General features: G+C 41.2%; 1 protein-coding gene across 1 annotated transcript; it reads left to right on the forward strand.

The window, feature by feature from the left end:
- Window positions 1-962: 962 nt before the first annotated feature.
- On the forward strand, window positions 963-17,750 carry LOC142741555 (uncharacterized). The gene is made up of 12 exons (XM_075850923.1): window positions 963-1,022; window positions 2,629-2,684; window positions 3,987-4,178; window positions 5,710-5,827; window positions 6,849-6,911; window positions 13,669-13,746; window positions 15,620-15,676; window positions 15,952-16,011; window positions 16,108-16,172; window positions 16,483-16,567; window positions 17,194-17,261; window positions 17,462-17,750. The coding sequence occupies exons 2-12, from the start codon at window positions 2,635-2,637 to the stop codon at window positions 17,679-17,681; spliced, it is 1,056 nt and encodes a 351-aa protein (XP_075707038.1). The 5' UTR covers window positions 963-1,022; window positions 2,629-2,634; the 3' UTR covers window positions 17,682-17,750.
- Window positions 17,751-21,791: the final 4,041 nt, after the last annotated feature.

The following is a 21,791-nucleotide window of genomic DNA, read 5'->3' on the forward strand; positions in this document are numbered from 1 at the left end:
ACAAATGTCATCTTGAAAAAAATAATATTATAACTTGAGGGTCCGCTGTTAGGGTATGTGCACACGATAACGTCAATTACGGCTGAAATTACAGAGCTGTTTTCAGGAGAAAACAGCTCCTGCATTTCAGACATAATTGCTCGTACTCGCGTTTTGCGAGGCGTCCATTACGGACATAATTTGGAGCTGTTCTTCATTGGAGTCAATGAAAAACGGCTCAAATTACGTCCCAAGAAGTGTCCTGCACTTATTTGACGACGCTGTTATTTTACGCGTCGTCTTTTGACAGCAACGCGTAAATGACAGGTCGTCGGCACAGTACGTCGGCAAACCCATTGAAATGAATGGCCAGATGTTTGCCAACGTATTTGAGCCGTGTTTTCAGGCGTAATTTGAGGCGTAAAACGCCTCGTTTACGCCTGAAAATAGGTCGTGTGAACCCAGCCTTAACCTCTGTATTCCTGCGCCCCTGCTTACATCAGCATCATGGCTTTAGTCCATAACGGAGCTAAGACAAATCCTGACCCCATTGATTTCTAATAAGGTCTACCAGGTTTCTTTTTATGGCAAGAGCAGCAGTGCAGACTACACTATACTGCCATAAAAAGCAAACAAAACAGAATGGAGAGTAGGGACAGTATGAAGAGAGCCTAACCCATATTTATATGATTAAATTATATGATGGTATATAGCTATATATCATAGTCAGTGTTTCTCGCAAAGAGAACCTATTAGTGATCGATAATGTCATATTTGGTTTTCCAGGAATAGACGAAAAATTCTCCTTTTTTTCTTCAGAAACAGCGCCACTTTTATCCATGAGCTCTGTCTGGTACTGCATCTCAGTCGCTTCACTTGCCTTGACTAAACTGCAAGCTGTAACTTTAAGAAATGACAATATTTAGGATAGTGTATGTCCCTTTAAAACTGGACCATAGGTAAATATAACTGTACAGTGGTCGGGATCAGGTGCAGCGTTAACTGTCACTTCTGGAAACCATAAATACCAGACACTGAATGAGGTGGGAAACTCTACACAGTGGCGGTCATGTATACAAATAGTTATAGACTGTATTGTACGGACAGATAACTGGTATTTTATAATATACTGTGTCTGACCAAATGTCTATAATATGTCTATATGACTCCATGACTGACAACCAAGTACTGTATGTTATAGCGTGTGGGTAGATAATTGGATCATATGGTATTATAATGATAGATAATTGGATGGTAGATAAATACGTAACATCAGAAGGGCAATGCCATTTTCAAAACTCACTCGGTAAAAAATAATGATTCCCCTTAACACTAAACGGTTCTCACTAGACCAATGCTGAGTGGAAACGGCCATAAAATAGTTAGCATTTTAATATTTTTATTTAAAACATATTGGGTGTTTTTTTCATGGCCTACCCAGGGATCAATTAGGAAACCTGATCTCAGATTTAGCTCTAAGGGCATGTTCACACGCTTAACCAAAATCGTCTGAAAATACGGAGCTGTTATCAGGGGGAAACAGCTCCTGATTTTCAGTATTTATTTAATCAAACTCGCGTTTTTCGCTGCGTTTTTTACGGATGTTTTTCTATAGAGTCAATGGGAAACGGCTCCAAAAATGGCTCAAAAAGTGACATGCACTTCTTTTTCGCGGGCGTCTTTTTATGTGCCGTTTTTGAAAACGAGGCGTAAAAAACGCCCCGTCGGAACAGAACACCGTATTTCTCATTGAAATCAATAGGCAGATGTTTGTAGGCGTTCTGCTTCCAATTTTTCAGCTGTTTTTCGGGACTTTCACGGCCAGAAAAACGGCTGAAAGCACTACGTGTGCACATACCCTTAGATTTCCTCCATTCAACATAAAAACAAAAACAAGTGACAGGGACGCAGTAGTATTGGTTAGGTAAGTGTATTTTTTAAACTTTTCATTTTTATATTTTGCCCTCAAATTAGAATTTTTTTTAAATCCTGCTGTGACTTTTAGGCTACGTTCATACGGCTTATTTTCAGCTGTTTTTCAGGCCGTAAACACCCCGAAAAACGTCTAAAAATACGGAGGCTGAGCACTTCCAAACATCTGCCCATGGATTTCAATGGGAAAAACAGAGTTTTTCTTCGCGGCCGTCTTTAAAAACAGTGCGTAAAACAACGCCTCATAAAAAAGACCCTGCATGTTACTTCTTAGAAATAGAAAAACAGCTCCAAAATCGTCTGTAAAAAACGTTTGATGCATAAAAAACGGCTGAAAATCAGAGGCTGTTTTCCCTTTAAAACACCTCCGTATTTTACAGCCGTTTTTAGTCTAGCGTGTGAACATACCCTAACAATCACCAAAAACACCAACAAAACTGAGGAGAGGTGGAAGGGGAGGTTGCCTTATTTCTCTTTCCTTTTCTTTTTAGCCCCTGTCAATCTTGCCCCATTCACTCTGTGGGTTTACTTTTGAGCCCCAGGTTTCATTATTTTCATAACCTTTAGGGCTTATTCACATGAACGTAGAATACATCCGTGTGACGGTCGTTAAGACAACGGCTGTCCCACGAACGCATGTATTTCAATGGGGCCGCTCACATGGCCGTTGTTTCAAAATTGAAAAATAGAACATGTCCTATTTCCTATCATTACTAGGAGACCATGGCTTCAGTCACTCCTGACCAAGACGTGGATTCATCTGGTCCTGCTGTGTAAGTCAGTCTAGAGACATGGTATACATAGTACCATAGTTAGCAACCTAGAAGAAATGTTTTCAGTGAAACTTTAGATGTGCCACAGATACCTACCTTCAAATGCTTATAAAACGTCGCCCTCATTAGGGATGTAAATAAAATTAAAGGGCCCCATTGAAGAGTCAGTGACCTAAACTTTACTAATGCAAACAATAACATTCATATGGGGCGCACAGATAAGCCCGTTCTCGGGATCTTTAGGTGTCCCAGTGTTCCGACCTCCACTAAGCAGATATGTATCACATATCTTGTGGATAGGTGAGAAATATTGATTATGGGAATACCCCTTAAAGCCCAGTTCACACAAAGTTTTTTGGCGCTGATTTGAACACGGAAACCGCGTTGGTCCGAAAATTGCCTCCCATTGTTTTCAATGGGAGGCGGAGTAGTTTTTTTTCCCAGAGCGGCTTTTATCCGCTCGTGGGGAAAAAAAGAGGCATGTCCTTTCTTGCCACGGTTCTGCCTCTGACCTCCCATTAAAATCAATGGGAGGCAGAGAAAACTTTTCCGGCAGTGTATTTTGTCCTCAATGCAAAAGTCGGGTCAAGAAAGTGCAGGCAGGTCAAAATCTGCCTCAAAATTCCTTCAGGAATTTTGAGCCCAATTTTTCTGCCTGCAAGAAAACTCAGCGTGACCAGGGCCTAAGTTTACACATAGTAGAGCTAGAAATCAGAAAGCCACCAACTTAACTTCCCCTAGAAAAATGAATATTGTTCCTACCCTTGAAGGGTCCCCCTCAGCCTCTGTGCTCCAAAGAATCTACGATGTCGGCTACATCTACAGTTAAGCCTATGTTCATCATAACAAAAGCCAGAATTCCCCATAACAGAGTGCAAACATCACGGTGCCGGAGTGCCCCCATGAATAGTGCCTGTCAGAGTGCCCTCATAAACATAGGCAAATAGCGATGTAGATATTAATACATATTATAAAACAATAAAATAAATTAATTAAAAAATGATTCTCTTACTTCAGAATCTCTGCTCTCTGCCAGTAAAAGACATGTGAGCAGCAAACAAGCGACCACTTTTAAGCTACGTCCGTAATTCCTTTACCAGCACTCATCTCTATAAGCAGAGATCACCACCAGAAAATGCAATGACTGCTCCTGTGGACACTCTCCTGGATTTGCAAAACATTTCTCTGCTCCACCAAGAGCCCAGGACAACCCTGCCGGGGTGACAAGTACTACCCTGTTTCTGCACACACATTATTGAGCCTGTTCTCTTCCTCATACTCATTACTGACCATTATCTCCAGCACAGACAATGACCCTTCTTCTATGTTCCTGCACTTACCCAGGGGAACAGCAAACAAATGGCAAGAAATGGAGGAAAAGTGGAAGAGACTTAGGACGTTGAACAATGACCTGCAAGAAGCCCTGGAGAAATCAGACATTGAAGTGCAGGAACTGACGCAGGAACTGGAATCACTTCACGAAGAGAACAGGAGGTAAGAACGAAATTAAAAATTTTTTTCCCAGCCCTCGTGTACACACTAAAGTCATGACCATGGGAAAGAGGAGTCTGTTCCGTGCCAAAAACCCATTGTTCCCATTGACTCCCAAATGGCCATAACCACCAACCCACCATCTCATATAAAACACACAGAGACATAGTGTTAGATTAAATTGGCCACAGCAGCCATTTTATTAACGAATGTACATAAAATTAATCGTCATTTTCATTTATAAAAAACACCAAACGGCCCAATCGTGTCTAATTCCCTGCAAAAAAGGAGAAAAAACAAAGAGAAAGGCAGCAAAAACAACCGACCCTATCATACATAATAAAAAAGAGGGAGGGAGGGAGGGCGGTACAAACTGATATCTGCTTAGGTAATGGCGCCAAACACTACCTGCACTGCCCTTTTATTACCCCTGACCCTCCCATTCTCCCTCTAACCCACTCCTACTCCTCCCTTTCATTAACTCTTCCCTTCATGCAACTATGTTCATGTATAATATATATAATATATAATATATAAATATATATGCGCACACACACACACACACACACACACACACACACACACACACAGACATATATTTATTTTATAGAGTCTATCTTAGGCCTCATGTACACGACCGAAGGGGTGTGCACGTCCGTGATTTTCTGCTTGGACGGCCGCGGAGTGTCATTCGCGGGCCGCCCGCAAATCCCGGGCCATGCACATGGCCGCGTGCATTCATTTCTATGAGCCTAGACCGCAAAACACAGCCGTAATAAGACATGTCTTTTTGCGGTCCAGGCTCCTGGGCAATGCACGGACCGTGGAAACCACAGTCGTGTGCATGGGCCCATAGAAATGAATGGGACTGCAATTGACCCGCAGATTTGCGGGTGAATTGCGGCCGCAAAAACACGTTCGTGTGCATGGGGCCTTACAATATAGCAATTGTACAAGTGCTGTCCTCATGGGAAAAAAAAATCAACAGGAAAAACAGGTAGTTCCTTGAGTTGTCCTTCTCTGCCAAGTTGCTAAAAAATCTTTCCAGCAATATCTTAGTTTTACTGTATATTTTTGGGAAAATTTTTGGGAAAATCACGCGTGTCGCACGGACCTATGTAACTCAATGGGGCCGTTCAGACGTAAAAAAAACGCCCGCGTTAAAGAAGTGCCTGTCACTTCTTGGGACGTAATTGGAGCCGTTTTCCATTGACTCCATAGAAAAACAGCTCCAATTACGTCCGTAATGGACGCTACGAAAAACGGCAGCAACATGCCATTACGTCTGAAATTCCGGAGCTGTTTTCTCCTGAAAACAGCTCCGTAATTTCAGCCGTAATCGACGCTGCCATGTGAACATACCCTAAGTGAGAGCTTTTGCAGGCTCTCCAAGAACTTCTCATTCAGCCTAATCTGTTCTGGCGCCTATATTGCCCCTATAGTCACATATCTGTAAACTAAAGCTTAGAAGCCCTAGCTTTACCATAAGAACATGGAAGATATACATTTTCTCATCTAACCCTTTTCTGTATAGCTTGCAGAAAGAGAAAGCCAAGTTCCTGGATCTGATGGATGAGGCAGATAAGCTGAAGCTGAGCCTGGAGCACTGCAAGTATGCCGAGTGTACTGCAAAGCACGGGAAGAAGGAACTGGTATGATTGACATCTACAAGTATATGTGTATATATCAGCCATAGAGGCAGACTAGACCACTACTATAGCACCCAACCCAGGAGATGCGGGGGCAGTGGCAAACTGCGCTGATTCCAGATTTAAAGGGATTGTCTCACGTTCCGGCGTTGTCTCAGGTTCCAGAACTTAGTGAGGGTCCTGAGTGGGGGACCTCCCCTTATGGCATCCACCCTAAGGGTATGTTCACACGCTTAACAAAAAACGTCTGAAAATACGGAGCTGTTTTCAAGGGAAAACAGCTCCTCATTTTCAGACGTTTTTTAGCAACTCGTGTATTTCGCAGCGTTTTTCGCGCCCGTTTTTGGAGCTGTTTTCAATAGATTCAATGAAAAACGCCTCGGAAATAGTCCCAAGAAGTCTCCTGCACTTCTTTTGACGAGCCGTCATTTTACGCGCCGTCTTTTGACAGCGACGCGTAAAATTACACCTCGTCTGAACAAAACATCAAGCAATGGGCAGATGTTTGCAGACGTAATGGAGCCGTCTTTTCAGGCATAATTCGAGGGGTAAAACGCCTGAATTACGTCTGAAAATAGGTCAAGTGAACATACCCTAATAAGGAATGGGGACAGGGCTTGTCATCCTTAGACATCAAATTTGAGGTGTTTTCCACAATGGCGTCCATCTGGGTTTTCCTTCTGACTTTCTGGTATTCTTGACAGCAAAAATCACGCTTTCTGCAGTGTCAATCTTGGCATCTAAGATAACGGGTATGTCGATAGAACAATGACTGGCCTGATTAAAGTCAATGGGGTTTGCTGGTATCCATTTCAAAATGGATCAGCCATAGTTGTCATGGCTCAGTTATAAACAGAAGCCATGATACTATAGTGAACACAGACGAAGAATTTCCAATCTGAGGGCGGTATATCGGCACTATCCCTTACCAGAGACAGGGTGTTATTCCTATAGGTAAGTGGTTTTAAAAATATATTTCATATATTAATAAAAGTTATAATTGTATGTCTGTACTTATTGCAAGGTCTCTGGTCAGGAGAGAAACTGTCCTCAGATGGAAGAGAAAGCAGATCAGCTCTTACACCAGGTAAGCCTACATATATTCTTATGTTCCCTCAGTTCTCCGACCTGTGGAGCCTTGTGATTCTGCATTACTGTTATCTATTCTTCCATTGAAGCTTTGCTTTTAAATGATTGTTTTAACCGGTTAAGGACTAGGCTGTTTTACAGCTAAATGACCAGAGCAAATTTCACAATTTTGCTATGCGCTTCTTTAGATGACTATAACTCTGCAGGTGAATAAAGTTCATCTTTGAATTTTACACTCTTTTTAAAGGACAGATAGGGCTTTGTTTTAGTGGCATTTGTCAGTATATATCATTTTTATTTTTTTCTCTAAAGTGGGCAAAATTGGAAAAAAATGCAAGAATTTAGCAATTGCGCCAGTTTATGCTAGTATTTTTCACACACGGTATAGACCACGGACAAAATTAATCTCCTTTCACATTCTTCCACTTCTCCCGTGCATGGGGATACCAAATATGTGTGCTTTATTCACTGTGCGGGCATGTGCCAGGGCTGGCATAAAAGGAGGCTTTTTGGTCCAGGAATTTTGCATTTGATTTTATAGCCGCATACTGTTTTCTGGGGGGCCTAATGCTGCTGAAACATTAGAATCACCCCATAAATGACTTCATTCACACAAGTAGTTCACCGCTTGGAAGAACGATTAAAAATAAGTTTATTGGTTAAATTCATAAAATTGTGGCTCTACTAGCCGTTGATGCCAGACCAGGCTAAAGCAAAAGATTGCGACACGATAGGTGGTGTGGAGTGATAAATGTCTCTTTCCCCCCAAAAGAAACCACCTATCTGTTTATTGTAATACCATAATATTATGGTATTTTGGGGAGTCAGTCTCGGAGTGAGACGATTCCCTCTACAATTGAGTTCCTCCCCATGTATTAACACGGCCCTTTTCTACAGGGCCGTATGTTACCATTATATCCACACGATGTATTTTTGTCAATTGACAACTAAGGAGCCGCGTCTAGCGTCCCCCAGTTACCATGGACGCTTTTGTCGTCCAGGAACCCCCATCGGTTGCTAGGTCCTCGGGACCCCGCCTCCGGCACGTCACTGGTTGCCGTGTAATATGCGGATTGGCGGTTACCTAGGGGACTACCTTTGGAGGGCGGGCTCTCAGCCTTTTTAAGCCCTTAGTTTCCTCGGCGCGCGTACGGCCAATGTATCAGTGCCGTGCATGCGTCTGGAGACTATGAATCAGCACAAAAACAGTGCTATCCAGTGCTGTTATATTGTTATCACCTCGATATTTGAAATAAATCAAAATCTATCAATCCCTGAGGAAGCATCACTTTACATGTGATGATGAAACGCGTAGGATTTAGATAGAGGATTTAGATAGACATTTAATGGCAAAGATATAGCGTTATTATACAATAAACAGATAGGTGGTTTCTTTTGGGGGGAAAGAGACATTTATCACTCCACACCGCCTATCGTGTCGCAATCTTTTGCTTTAGCCTGGTCTGGCATCAACGGCTAGTAGAGCCACAATTTTATGAATTTAACCAATAAACTTATTTTTAATCGTTCTTCCAGGCGGTGAACTATATTGAATATTGAACGACACACATTATCTAATTTCAGTGAATCCATTCACACAAGTAGACCCCACAAGGTTTCCTTCAAGGGGCTTATTATATTTTTAGACAGTCCAGTTCTCTTCTGAAAGTTTCTTGAATAAGATGGAACAAAATAAAATTAGCTTTTTTTTTAACAAATGCGTCAGTTTATGCTAGCTTTTTCACACGCAAAATGGACCACGGACAAAATTCATCGCATTTCACATTCTTCCACTTCTCCTGTGCATGGGGATACCAAATATGTGTGCTTTATTCACGGGCATGTGCCAGGGCTTGGCATAAAAGGAGGCTTTTTGGCCTTTTCGGTCCAGGAATTTTGCATTTGATTTTATAGCCGCATACTGTTTTCTGGGGGCGTAATGCTGCTGAAACATTAGAAACACCCCATAAATTACTTCATTCACACAAGTAGACCCCACAAGGTTTTCTTCAAGGGGTTTATCATATTTTTAGACAGTCCAGTTTTCTTCTGAAAGTTTCTTGAATAAGATGGATCAAAATAAAATTAGCAATTTTTTAGCAAATGCGTCAGTTTATACCAGCATTTTTCACGCACAGTATAGACCACGGCCAAAATTCATCTCCTTCCACATTCTTCCACTTCTCCCGTGCATGGGGATACCAAATATGTGGCCTTATTTATCACATAGAGATGTAGGAGGGCGGACGATAGAAGAAGATTATTTCACAAATCGCTTTTTTTCAAAGCTGGTTTTACAAAACTCAACAGAGTTTCTATAACACTTCCAAAATATCTGCTCTTGAAGCAGAAATCCCAAAATATTCATCTAGGGGTATAATGGGAATTTATTTTTTTGGGTTTTCTAAAATAATAAATTGCAGGTTTATGCAAATGGAGCTCTCCAGCAGATGAACTTTAGAGAACATCAAACATGACATCCACCCCCCACCCATTCCCTCCCTCACCCTTGGAGTAAAATCAGGGGAAAAATAAAAACGGAATGTAGGGCAAATATATTTTCAACGAATTAACTAAAATCTAATAATTCAGAACAGTGTGGTATTTTTTAAAACATGGCTCAATGCACAGGCCTGGTTGCGAGGGACATGAGGGACAGAAATATCGGGAATCTTTGCGGTGCCCGTCTTTTCTGCAGACGCGGCACTTTTTCTGGGGGTTGCTTCTGGTTGCTGTTGGGGGAATCCGACTGATGAAGTGTCTTTCAGTCAGTCGCGTGACATCCTCTGACTGGGGGCATTCTCGGGTGTCCTGAACATCAAAAATGAGGCCTTCAATAATTTTCTCCTGGAAATCCAGGTATGTGTCTCTGCCTCTGTTTTTTTTGTAGAGCACAAATGAGTTGTGGATTTGCCACCTGTAACAAATAAATGGCCACTTTTTTGTACCAGGTTTTAGTTTTGCGTTTTACTAAATAGGGCTGTAAAACCTGGTCGCTTAAATCCACCCCCCCCCCATGTACTTGTTATATTCGGACACGCTCACTGGTTTGTGCTTGTCCGATGTTGCCCCTCTTTCCCTCACTGCCACTGTTCCTGCGGTATGAATCGTGCTTAGCACATACACATCTTTGCGATCACTGAACTTGACCGCCAGCAATTCTTCAGATGCATAAGCACAGGAGTCCCCCTTTACCATGCGCTTCCCCACTAATTGCTGTGGAAAACCAATTCTGTTTTTGCGCATGGTACCGCATGCCCCAGTCCTTGCAGCATGCAAATGCCTAAACAGGGGCACACTGGAATAAAAATTATCACAGTACAGGTTGTACCCCTTGTGAAGCAGAGGCTGCATTATCTCCCACACGATCTTACTGCTGGTGGAAAGATCAGGGGGGCATCCAGGAACATTTATTGAGCGGTCCCGCCCTTCATAAATCCTGAAGGCGGTGGTATATCCTGACCCGCTTTCACACAATTTGTAGAGCTTAACGCCATATCTTGCCCTTTTTGAAGGTAGATATTGGCGAAAGCTAAGTCTGCCATGAAAGTTGAGGAGGGATTCGTCCACACTTACATTCTGCTCAGGGGTGTAGAGTTGCAGAAATAAATTATTCAGGGAATTTATTAGCGGTCTTATTTTGAACAACCGATCCCGGTTTGCATGGGTACTTGGGGGGGCCTGTGCGTTGTCATTGAAGTGGAGGAACCTCATTATTGTCTCATAACGAGACCTGGGCATTACTGCAGAATATACTGGGGTGGCTTGGGCGGGTCTTGTTGACCAGTAAGACCTAATGGAGGGCTTTTTGACAATACCCATATTTAGGGTGAGCCCCAACATTTTTTTTAGTTCCAGCAAATTGGTGGGCGTCCAATCTCTGGCATGGGTGGATGAAGGTTTCTGCCTTATATATTGAGTGGCATATAAATTTGTTTCGTGGACAATCTGATTTAGGATGTCGTCCGTTATAAATAAATGGAAGTAATCCATTTGGACAAAATTTGTATTGTCCACGGTTATGCCAGGAGTGGCAGTAAATCCGTGGATTCTAGGCCCAAAAGATGGGGCAGGTGCCCATACAAGAGCCTGGACTGGAGGGACCAGGCTGTCCCGTGCTACAGCGCTACTTGGCCCTGCGCTTTCATGTTCTGCAGTTTCAACTGCATCAGGGACAACGTCCCCTGAAGATGAACCTGAAGTGACGCTGTCATCGTCACTGCGTAAAACAGGTTCCACCTCTGATGCCATCTCTGATGCGCTCTCCGACTCAGACCACAGCATGGCGTATGCCTCCTCGGCGCTAAACAACTTCCTCGCCATAACGTAACTAACACTAACACTAACTAAACAAATTTTTTTTTTTTTTATAAAACACACAAACTAACTGCTATATATATCTACACTACCGCTAACAAAAAAATAAACCGCTATTGCTATATATATTATATATATGTGGATATATATATATAATTATATACTCCCTACCTGCCTATTCTAATAGAATAAAAGAAAGAAAGATAGATAGATAGAAAAAAAGATAGATGGATAGATAGATTGTATAGATAGATAGAAATCTATCTATACAGAGAATGTTTTAGAGTGTAACTGTATTTTTTTTCACTGTAATCTTCTGGCAGGTATTCTCCCGAGTCTCTTCTTCTCCTCAAACTGAAACAATGTTTGAGGAGAAAAAAAGAGGCAGGAGATTTACTGCCAGAAAAGTCAAAATAAAACAAATGTGGTCGCAGCGACCACATGTTCAGGGACCATCAGATTGGTCCCTGATACTCTGCCCAGTGCCCAGAGCTGTTGGTAACAGCGTGGGCACAGGGCTGTGTGCACGCGATTGCGTGCACACTGTTTTCTATGCAGAAATGCATGTGATCGCTGTGATTGGTTGTCACAGCGATCACATGTTCAGGGGCCAAAAGATTGACCCCTGACATTCTGCCCAGTGCCCATGGCTGTTGGCAACAGCCAGGGCATAGAGCTGTGTGCACGCGATCGCGCGTGCACAGTCTCTGAAGTGCCGCCGTAAATAGTCTATACAGCGGACTTCAGAGACCCTGACCGCTGGCCGTATAAATACGGCCAGTGGTCGGGAACCTGTTAAAGACCTTTCTACTTAAAGAGGCTCTGTCACCAGATAAAGAAGTGTATGAGGCTGACCAATCAGTGACCAATCAGTGACATACACTTCTCATTGTTCCAGCCCAGCTTCTTTCACTGCACAATCTCACTGTGCTGTGGATCATGCTGGGCTGGAACAATGAGAAGTGTATGTCACTGATTGGTCACTGATTGGTCACTGATTGGTCAGCCTCATAGACTTCTTTACAACACCCACTTGGTCAAAAGTAAAAACACACCCAGTTGGGCATTAAGAAACTAAATCTAAAATTGCTCATAACTTGCTCAAAAATGACCGTTTTTCAAAATAAAAAACACTGCTGTTATCTACATTCCAGCACCGATCAGATTATGTAGGAGATAGAGCACTTATAATCTGGTGACAGAGCCTCTTTAAAATGAATATTCACTCTTGAATAAAAAAAATTATTTTCATCTAAATAGATAAAAAATTCTGGACTGATTAATTTCTTCATATATCTTTATAGTGGTCAGAGCTCCATTTTTCTGGTAAAGAGCTCTAGATTCCCAGCATAAACATTGATTTTTGCCTGGAGCTGCTGCTACAGGGACCTTTCCCCCCTCAGCCTTTTTTGGGATTTTCACTTTCGTTTTTTCCTCCCCACGTTCCAAAAGCCACAACTTTTTTTTCCTTTTTTCAGCAATATTGCCATATGATGGCTTTTTTTTTTGCAGGACGAGTTGTAGATTTTCACTGCAAAATTTATTCGAACATATAATGTAGTGGGAAACTGGTAAAAAAATGTTTGTTGGGTAAAATAGGAAAAAAACAGCAGATTCCTCAATCTTTTGGGGGGTTTTGTTTTTACGGCGTTCACTGCTCGGTAAAAACGGCATGATAACTTTATTCTGTGGGTCAATACGATTATGGCGATACTAAATTTATATAGGTTTTTTTTATGTTTTACTACTTTTACAAGGAATAAAATTTGAGTTTTGTCACCATAATCTGAGAGGCAGAACTTTTTTATTTTTCCGTCGGTTGAGCGGTATGAGGGCTTATTTTTTCCGGGGCGTACTGTAGTTTCTATCGGTTCCAGTTGGGACTTTTTGATAATTTTTTATTCCATTTTTTGTGGGAGATGAGGTGACCAATCTAATAATACTAATGTACTGCAGTATATCGTGATACTGACACTCTCCTAGGGCTTCATATGAGAGTATCAGTATCACAATATACTGCTGGAGTACAAAGATGGCAGACCTGGGGGCCTTCACCATGCCCCCGGGATGTCATGCCAACCAACGGCACCCCGCGTTTGGGGGGAAAATTATTTTTATTTGACGCCAGTTTTCTGTTTTAGAAAAATCGCAACAAAGTTGCCATTTTCTTAAAAAAAAATAATATTTTGAGGCATTTGCGCTGCTCATTGCACTTTACTATGAAGTGGGTGAAGCTTAGCGGAAGGAGTATGGCCTTCCGCGGCCTGACAAATTTACTATAATTTACGCTAGAAAGCATTAATCATCAACTTTGGACCTAAAAACAAATTGAGATTCATTTTAAGGGTATTGAATGTATAAATATATAAAAGCCATCTAAGCAGCTAGTTAAATCACTGCAATCTTTTCCGTATATACTGTAAATCTTTATTTCATAGATCAGTGTCTCTGAGGAGGAGAACCACTTATTATGTGATGATGTCAACAAGCTGAAGCAACAGGTCATGGAACTAGAGGTGGGTTTTGTGGGTGAAGTTTGTGGAACTTGTCAGAATTAAAGGGGCTGTCCAGTCAGAGTAGGTCATCATTATATGATCGGTGGGGGTCCGACACCTGGAATCTATGCAGTGGTTGGTGCTGGAAGCAGATGTAACAAAGGTGTGAGGTTACTAACTGTCCTGGTTCACATCAACCGATCCTTTCATAAAACATTCGTAAATCATATTTATTCCATGATAAAAGGTATGACTTAGTTAACCCTATGGTCCAATTAGAATATTTGCAGTAACACATGCAACACTGGACCTTTCCAAAATCAGTGTTTTACATCATAAAATGAATTCTAAGGCTCTGTCCACATCTGCATCATGACTTCCGTTCATAACAGAAGCCACAATGCTGCGACGGATCTGTCATAGTACGGATCACAATGGTTCCCGACGACCCCGTCAGGGTTCCGTTGTGTTTTCCGTCATTTTGACTGCAAAAATACTGGCGCATGCTACTTTATTCTTGCCATCAATTGTAACGGAGCCTGCGACGGAAGTGTGAACATAGACATATGTGAATGGTTTTAAGGCTTCCACGAACTACCACTCTGTCTGCTCTAACCCGTTCAATCAAGAAAATTAACACATGGACATTGATATTGGAACATTAGTCATCATGTACAATAGAGAGGAACACTTGCAGCTTTCAGAAGCCACCAATGACCACACACATGGACTCTCAGATGCCACTGCCCACCTTGCACATTACTTAATGGTTCCGCTCTAGGTTTGCTCCTAAAAGGACAATGATTTCTTTTGGAATTAGGGCACAATCTCATGGATCAGGATAAAGTATTTGTGGATTATTATCCCCTCTATGTTTTTAGAGTATAGCCATTGCAGTGGGGTGCCGTGTGGTATTACTCTTCATTCAGTGTGATATATAAAATAGAGGGGGCCTCAAAGTAAAATTCAAACTGGGTCCCCATTATGGTGCCAGGTTTTGTTACCTAGGACAGACGTGTCACGGCTATGGGGAAAGTGGACCCACTAGGGCGCTCCACTGTAGCGGAGTAGCAGCTGCCCAAGCACCAGTCAATGATAGTCTTTAGGACGAGAGTACCTGGGTAGAAGATAGGCAGACACTTGGCGTGGCAGACACTTGGCGTGGCAGACACTTGGCGTGATGACACTTGGCGTGATGACACTTGGCACACATAACACTTGGCACAGATGACACTTGGCACAGATAACAAACTTGACTCCGACACTATACTTCGTACTGGAAAAAACACAATTACTGGATACGGGATACAGGAAACAGGATACGCGAACACTGGGTATAGGATACAACTAAGGGTCCATTTGCTAAACGAACATGGGCAGGCACAACAACGCTCAGGCACAGAAGGGGGAGGATGGATTTAAGTAGGATAGGGTGCACAGTGATAGGCTAGGGAAGGTTATAGTGGTGCGTGTGCTGGCCCATTAAGGGGTTACCAGGGCACGCACCCTACGGGAGCTCCCGGCGGGCGGGAGCAGTACATGCCGGCATCCCAGGGGAGGAGCAGGGGAACGCCAGCACAGAGTTAATAGATGCTGGTGGCAGCCGAGGGAAGCAGGATAGCGGCAATCGGCGGCCGCCTGCGTTACAGATGGGCTTGGTATTTGCTTCCCCCCCACACCCTTTCCATGACCCATGGCCTAAGTTCTTATCCCCTAGTTTGGAAACAATGAAGTTTCTCTGTAGAGGAGAGTCCTACATTGATTCTTACAACCCAAAAGCAAAGGGGCTTGAACCAACCGGGGCTGGGCCCCTCTCTTCAAAAGACCCAGCATGGTCTGGCTCTATGGTATGTATCTCCTTGTCTTCAGCTTCATTATTTATTTGCTCCATCAGAGATATCTGGATCGAAAGAATCTGGAGCTAAGCGAAAAGGACAAGCACTCTCAAGAGGTGGGTGAGCAGCAGGGTATTCAGTTTCTTGGTCTTCAATGGGAGACACTGTATTCTAAAATCAGACCTAGTATGAACACTATAAGAGGTAGTGTACTCCAAAACCACTATTTGGTGGAGTAGAGTGATTGTAGGATGGTGTGACCACTCTATTCAATAGCAATGGCTGGATACAGATTGTATTGGGAAAATTATCTCACCATGGTGGATTGAGGTGGCTGCTGGGGGAAAGATGACTTCTCACATTGTGGCATGTTAATTTCGATCAACTCTAGATAGACTCAGTCATAGAGGAGATGACCATGACAATGAACCAGTACTCATCTATTAAAGAGGTAAGGTATAGATCCACAACTACATCATTATAAAACTCTATCTGCTATAACCTATTTGTTCAGTGGGGCCTTATATATCTTGAATCTTTTCTTCAGGTTCTGAACAATAAGATTCAAGAATTACAGTCTCAGCTGGAAGAATCTTACCAGGAAATTGCTATGTTCGTAACTACTCTATATGGCTCATTCAATATTCAGATACAGTTTTTTCTTAATAAATTTGCAAAGTCCACATGGATAATGTAAATACTTTTTTCTAGTTTGTATATTGAGAATATGTATACACATAAAGAACGATGATGTCTGTATTAGTTTAATATGCTTTCACTCCTTCTATTTGATGCATAGTGGTAATGTTATATTGTCTTTTGATAAATGAGAAATAGACCCTTTTTTCCTTTCTACTGCAATTTTGATGGTGATGATTGTGAAGACATCACATAGTTTGTATAATAGACTTCTCTCTTTTAGGAGGAACGCATTTGAAGAGAATGGTCTAATCAACAACCCGGAAGCCAGCGGTACAATAATGTATGAGATAATACAGACCAAGCTGGTAAGTAGGAAACCTGTTAGTTTTGATAGAATTTACCCATAATGGTACCCATTTTATGATTCATCATGAATAAAACTGCAATGTAATTTCAACCATCCAATGATTAGGTGACTTAATTGTGGTAAAACAGGTTGTCTTATCAAAGACGTTGGTGGCATGTCACTAGGATATGCAACAAATGTCCAATCTGCGGGGTGTGAACGCTGTGACCCCTGCTGATCGATACAGCAAAGTCAATGGCTGTCCATGTGGCTGCCCAAAAGAGACGACAACAGACAAAGCGGGACACGAAGCTGGACCGCCATCGAACAGACAAGTTTAGCATATCCTAGCGATATGCCACCAATGTCTATGATTTTTTAATCAAAAAAGTGTTTTTTCCATCAAAGGCATTTATAACATATTGATTAGATGTGTGATCAGTGGAGACCCGACCACTGGGACCCTTTCTTACCGGGTATTCATGGTCTTCTATTACCAGCAGAGAGGCCACGTATGCATAGTAACTCTCCATTACAATAAATAGAGACAGAAACAGCCGTGTGCCATAAATGTCTAATGGAACGACCACTTTAATTATCTATTCATACATTCTGACTCCAACCACTTCTGTGATTTTTCCTCAGGAGAAGCAGCTAGAACAGACGCACATGGCAAAACAGTGTCAGGGTATTCAGGGTTTTTTAGGGCTAAGGTAAAGTCTGCACCATTTACTACACCTAAAAAATTGTGGCCACAACTGAACACATGTGTTTTTGGCTGCCACCAGTGGCCATTTTTATTATTATGAATATATATATATATTTTTTAAATAGAAACAGGTCTTGAATGGAAATAATTTTAATGCAAAAACACAAGTGTGAATAAGGCCTAACAATCAGTCTTTTTTTTTAGGTTGCTTCTTAACATCATGGTGCAGTTTCTGTGGTGTTGTTTTAGTGTTGGCTTCGTCTTTTTTCTATTCTTCCTTTTGATTCGACTCTACCATACACTACACCCTGACTACCTGCTACTGGACTTACGCAGGGTTTTCTCTGCACAGACCTTTGAAGTTATACAGAACCTTCTACATCCATTTATGAAGATGAGAGAACTTGGACTAGTGCCCTCATAAGAAGAGCAAATGAGTATTATACCGATCAAAAAATAAATGACTTATACCAAACATATAGGTTATACCAAAGCTGTTTTATATATGTCTCAGAAAGATTATAAAGAATAGCTAATATTGTTCATGAGTTGGTAACATAAGTGGTAGTAATAGCAGTAATGGTGCAGTGAGATCTAGGAGTAAAATCTAGTGTTAGTCACACAGCTTGTAGTAAAGTGGCATGAGGCCATCCTGGGCTGTCCCCTCACCTCTTCCTTTCTCATTGGTCTTAACAACTGCATGGACTGCCCCTGTGTAGGTATGGTTTTGCCCAATGAGGGAGACAATGGGTAGCGATGTTCCAGAGGGGTTCATTTCCCGGAAGATCTGAGAGAGGGAGGGAGAGAAGAAGGTTTACTTATAGACACAGATACCAAGGCTCAGTGCTTAGTTGACCAATAAATGTGCTGTATTATCCTCATGATAATAAATATGGTTGACGGATTGTCGTTTCTTCTTGTTTGAAAAAAATAAATGATCGGAAACCAAATGGCTGCTCTTACAGTTGAAAGACTGCACATATGGAGATACACGTTACTATTATAAAATGTTTTAAAGTGTACCTATTATTATAAATTTCTTTTTTTTGTTGCTTATATCAGTAGTATATATTAATATATGAAACTTTGTAATATGAATTATTAGGATAGAGTGCCATTGTCTTCAGCTTCCAGCAGCCTGTAGTTCCCATTTCCCCGCCTGCAGGCTCTCACGAAAAATTCTGGCTTGCAAAAAACAGTAAATAAAAGACAGGGAGGAGGGGGATGCTGCAGCAGGGTCCCCCACCATCTGTATGAAACTCATGCTGAGAGAAAAGATGGGAAGCAGCGGGTGGGGGGACGACACATCTGTTTAGCTCAGAGCACACAGCACAACTCAGACATGTCACCAGGAAGAGCCCATCCATTCAGTAAAAATAGAGAAAGAAAATGAACATTTACATAAACCATCAGAGAGAAGGCAAAATACCCGACATTTAAAAGTACAGAAAAAAATCTGTTATGTTCTATGATCCATAAAAATAAAGTACTACATGTGACGAAATTGTAGTACTAAGATTAATTCAGACTACAGCGCTATATGTTCTGTTTTCAACATGTGCCAGGAAGTGAGGGTGGCGCTATTTTCCTTTTACTGTACACAGGAACCTCCAGATCGAAAGTGATTCCCCTAGCTTTCTGCAGCTCTTTTTGACTTTTATATTTAAGGACTAGCTTTATCTGTATTAGTTATTTGTTGTTGTGTTTCTTTTCAGTCTTCATGTTTTCTTATTTTTGGTTGCCTTTTATAGGGCTTCAGAACCAATTACCACCTTTTTATAGGGTTACGGTCTCAAGTTACAATATTTTTAAGATACTGGAATAAATTAATATGTATTGTAGTGCAAAATACACTTTACATATATTATATCACACTAGAATGATACATATGAGCTTATATACTTAAACATACATCTAGCTTTTTATTACGTTTTATGTTGGCAAAACGGGATATATTTCTATGGAATTTTTTTAACTTTATTTCCATTCTACACTGGTAATCCTGTCATCATTCAGTGTACTGGCTTTCAAATAAAGTGTGTGCCTCGCTGTGGGCAGCCTTCTGTATTATAGAACGCTACATCCCTGGTGTTTTATTGTTGACCATTCTGGTTCTCCTGTCTTCATGTTCAGTGGTGTGAACAATTTCACTTTCTATTACTCTACAATTTTCTCTTCCTCTCAGCTGGCTCGGAGTGTGTTTAATGGTACATGCTGTGGTGAAGCTTTTTCTCCGAGCCTGGATGCAGATGCTCTTGGAAGTATCTACTGCCATATTACATTGTCAGTTCTTTCTTCACATGGGTGATATGGATGTTGGTTAAATTTGTTTCATATATCAATGTAATAATAATATAAAATCTGCGGTTACTCATGTTCCATTTGTCTAATAATACATTTTGTTCAGGAACCATTCAGTGTTACAAATATGCAATAATAGGGGAAAATACTTTATACGGTAACAAAACTATACTGTATATATGCTTTTCTGTTTTACTCAGTTACATAATTACATAGTTATATAGGTTGACAAAAGACACAAATTCATTAAGTTCAACCTATCTCAATCAGACACACATCTTTCAATGCTAGATTAGTTACAACCCTCAATGCCATTCGTCATTAGATAAACATCTAGCCCTTTTTTTAAGCTCTGATATAGTATCTGTCATTACTATCTTTGGGGTAGGGCATTCTATAGTTTGACTACTCTAACTGTAAAGAACCCCTTCCTATATTGATATTTAAAACGTCCCTAGCTTCCACATGTAATGAATGTCCCCTGGTCCTCTTATCCACATTCCCTAATTAAGATAAGATCTTATAAAGGAAAGGGTTCTTTATATAAATAGGACTGAAATAAAAGAATATATAAAGCAGTTGAATTTTTAAGGGGTTGTCCCATAAGAAAACCGCAATCCATATGCCCTATTAGACATATGGAGATCAAAGTGCAGTGGACATCTGGTGGAACCGACCGGCCATGTATTACTGTAATTTGAAAGGTATAGGCTTCCTTATTGTCTGCATAATGATCCAATCATTGGCCACTGCAGTGACGTATCAACCATAGTGATGTCACTGGCTGGCTCCCACTTACATCATCATTCACACCTGCAAACATGTAAACAAAGATGCAGCCGGGTCCAAAAAATAGCAGCAAGGAAATTATGAAGAATTCTTAAGATACAGTATGTATGTTGAGCAATTTTTTATTCACATAAAACTCCTTTAATTGAAACAATGCCTAAAACATAAGGCTAATACATAATAATGCTATCATCATTCAAACATATGAAATTAATCATTGTAGTTTTATTAATAAAAGTGCAGCTAATTATTCTATTAAAATAATATGTTTCATGCAGCAGTTTTATATCAAACCCATTTACATCATGTCATGATAAGCCAAGGAGATACATTTTTTTCTTAAAGGGGTTTTCCAATCCTTTTTTTTTTTTTTTTAAATCAATGCAATGTTCCTCTATTAATATATTAGTGCACTCTGACTATCTTTTTCTTGATAATAAATGGTTTTAGTAACATAACTCCCTATTGTTTACCTTGAGAGGTTTGTTTTGCTCAGTAAGTTCATTCCTCTTCTCTTCCTGTGTTTCTCCTCCCTGCATGCACTGCTCTAGTCCCAGCATGCAATGTGCATGCAGCAGTGCACTTGCTCCGCCTACTACACCCAGCTCTACTAACTTCTGCAATCTCAGTCTTCATTTTGGTGCTCTCATTCTATTACTGATAGCACAAGCTGAAATCACTGGATATCTGCGTTTTTAACCTCTTAACGCCGAAGGGCGGATATATCAGTCCTCTGCAGCTGCTAGTTCGCGCAGGAGGAGGGATATATCCGTCCTGTGATCGCGCGGGTACTGCCAGTGTACCCACACGATCAGCGGCAGGAGCACGGCTGTTATACACAGCCTGGCTCCTGCTGCAACTGCGGGAATCGAAGCGCGCTCCGATTCCGGCAGTTTAACCCATTAAATGCCGCTGTCAATAGTGACAGCGGCATCTAATGTGTTTGACAGAGGGAGGGAGCTCCCTCTGTTTTATACTGACAGGCAATAATGCTTTGGTATACGAAGTATACCAAAGCATTATATATGCGATCGGCACATCGCATAGTGAAGTCCCATGGTGGGACTAAAAAAAAAATGTCAATCCGTTAAATAAAGTTGGTGAAAAAACAAAAAAAAAATTACAGTGAAATACTTTTTTAAAGTAAAAGTGTCAAAACAAAATCACACATACACATATATGGTATCCCCGCGATCGTAACCACTTGAACAATAAAATTAACACATTAATTAAACCGCTGGATGAACGGCGTCCAAAAAAACAACGGCAAAATTCGCTCTTTTCTCCCATTCCCACCATAAAAAATTAAATAAAAATTAATCTAAGTCCTATGTACCCCAAAATAGTACTAATGAAAACTACACATTGTCCCGCAAAAATCAAGCCCACGTACGGCCACATAGACGGAAAAATAAAACCGTTACGGCTCTTGGAATGCGGTGAT

The sequence above is a fragment of the Rhinoderma darwinii genome, chromosome 2 (assembly GCF_050947455.1).
Source record: "Rhinoderma darwinii isolate aRhiDar2 chromosome 2, aRhiDar2.hap1, whole genome shotgun sequence".
Taxonomy (NCBI): domain Eukaryota; kingdom Metazoa; phylum Chordata; class Amphibia; order Anura; family Rhinodermatidae; genus Rhinoderma; species Rhinoderma darwinii.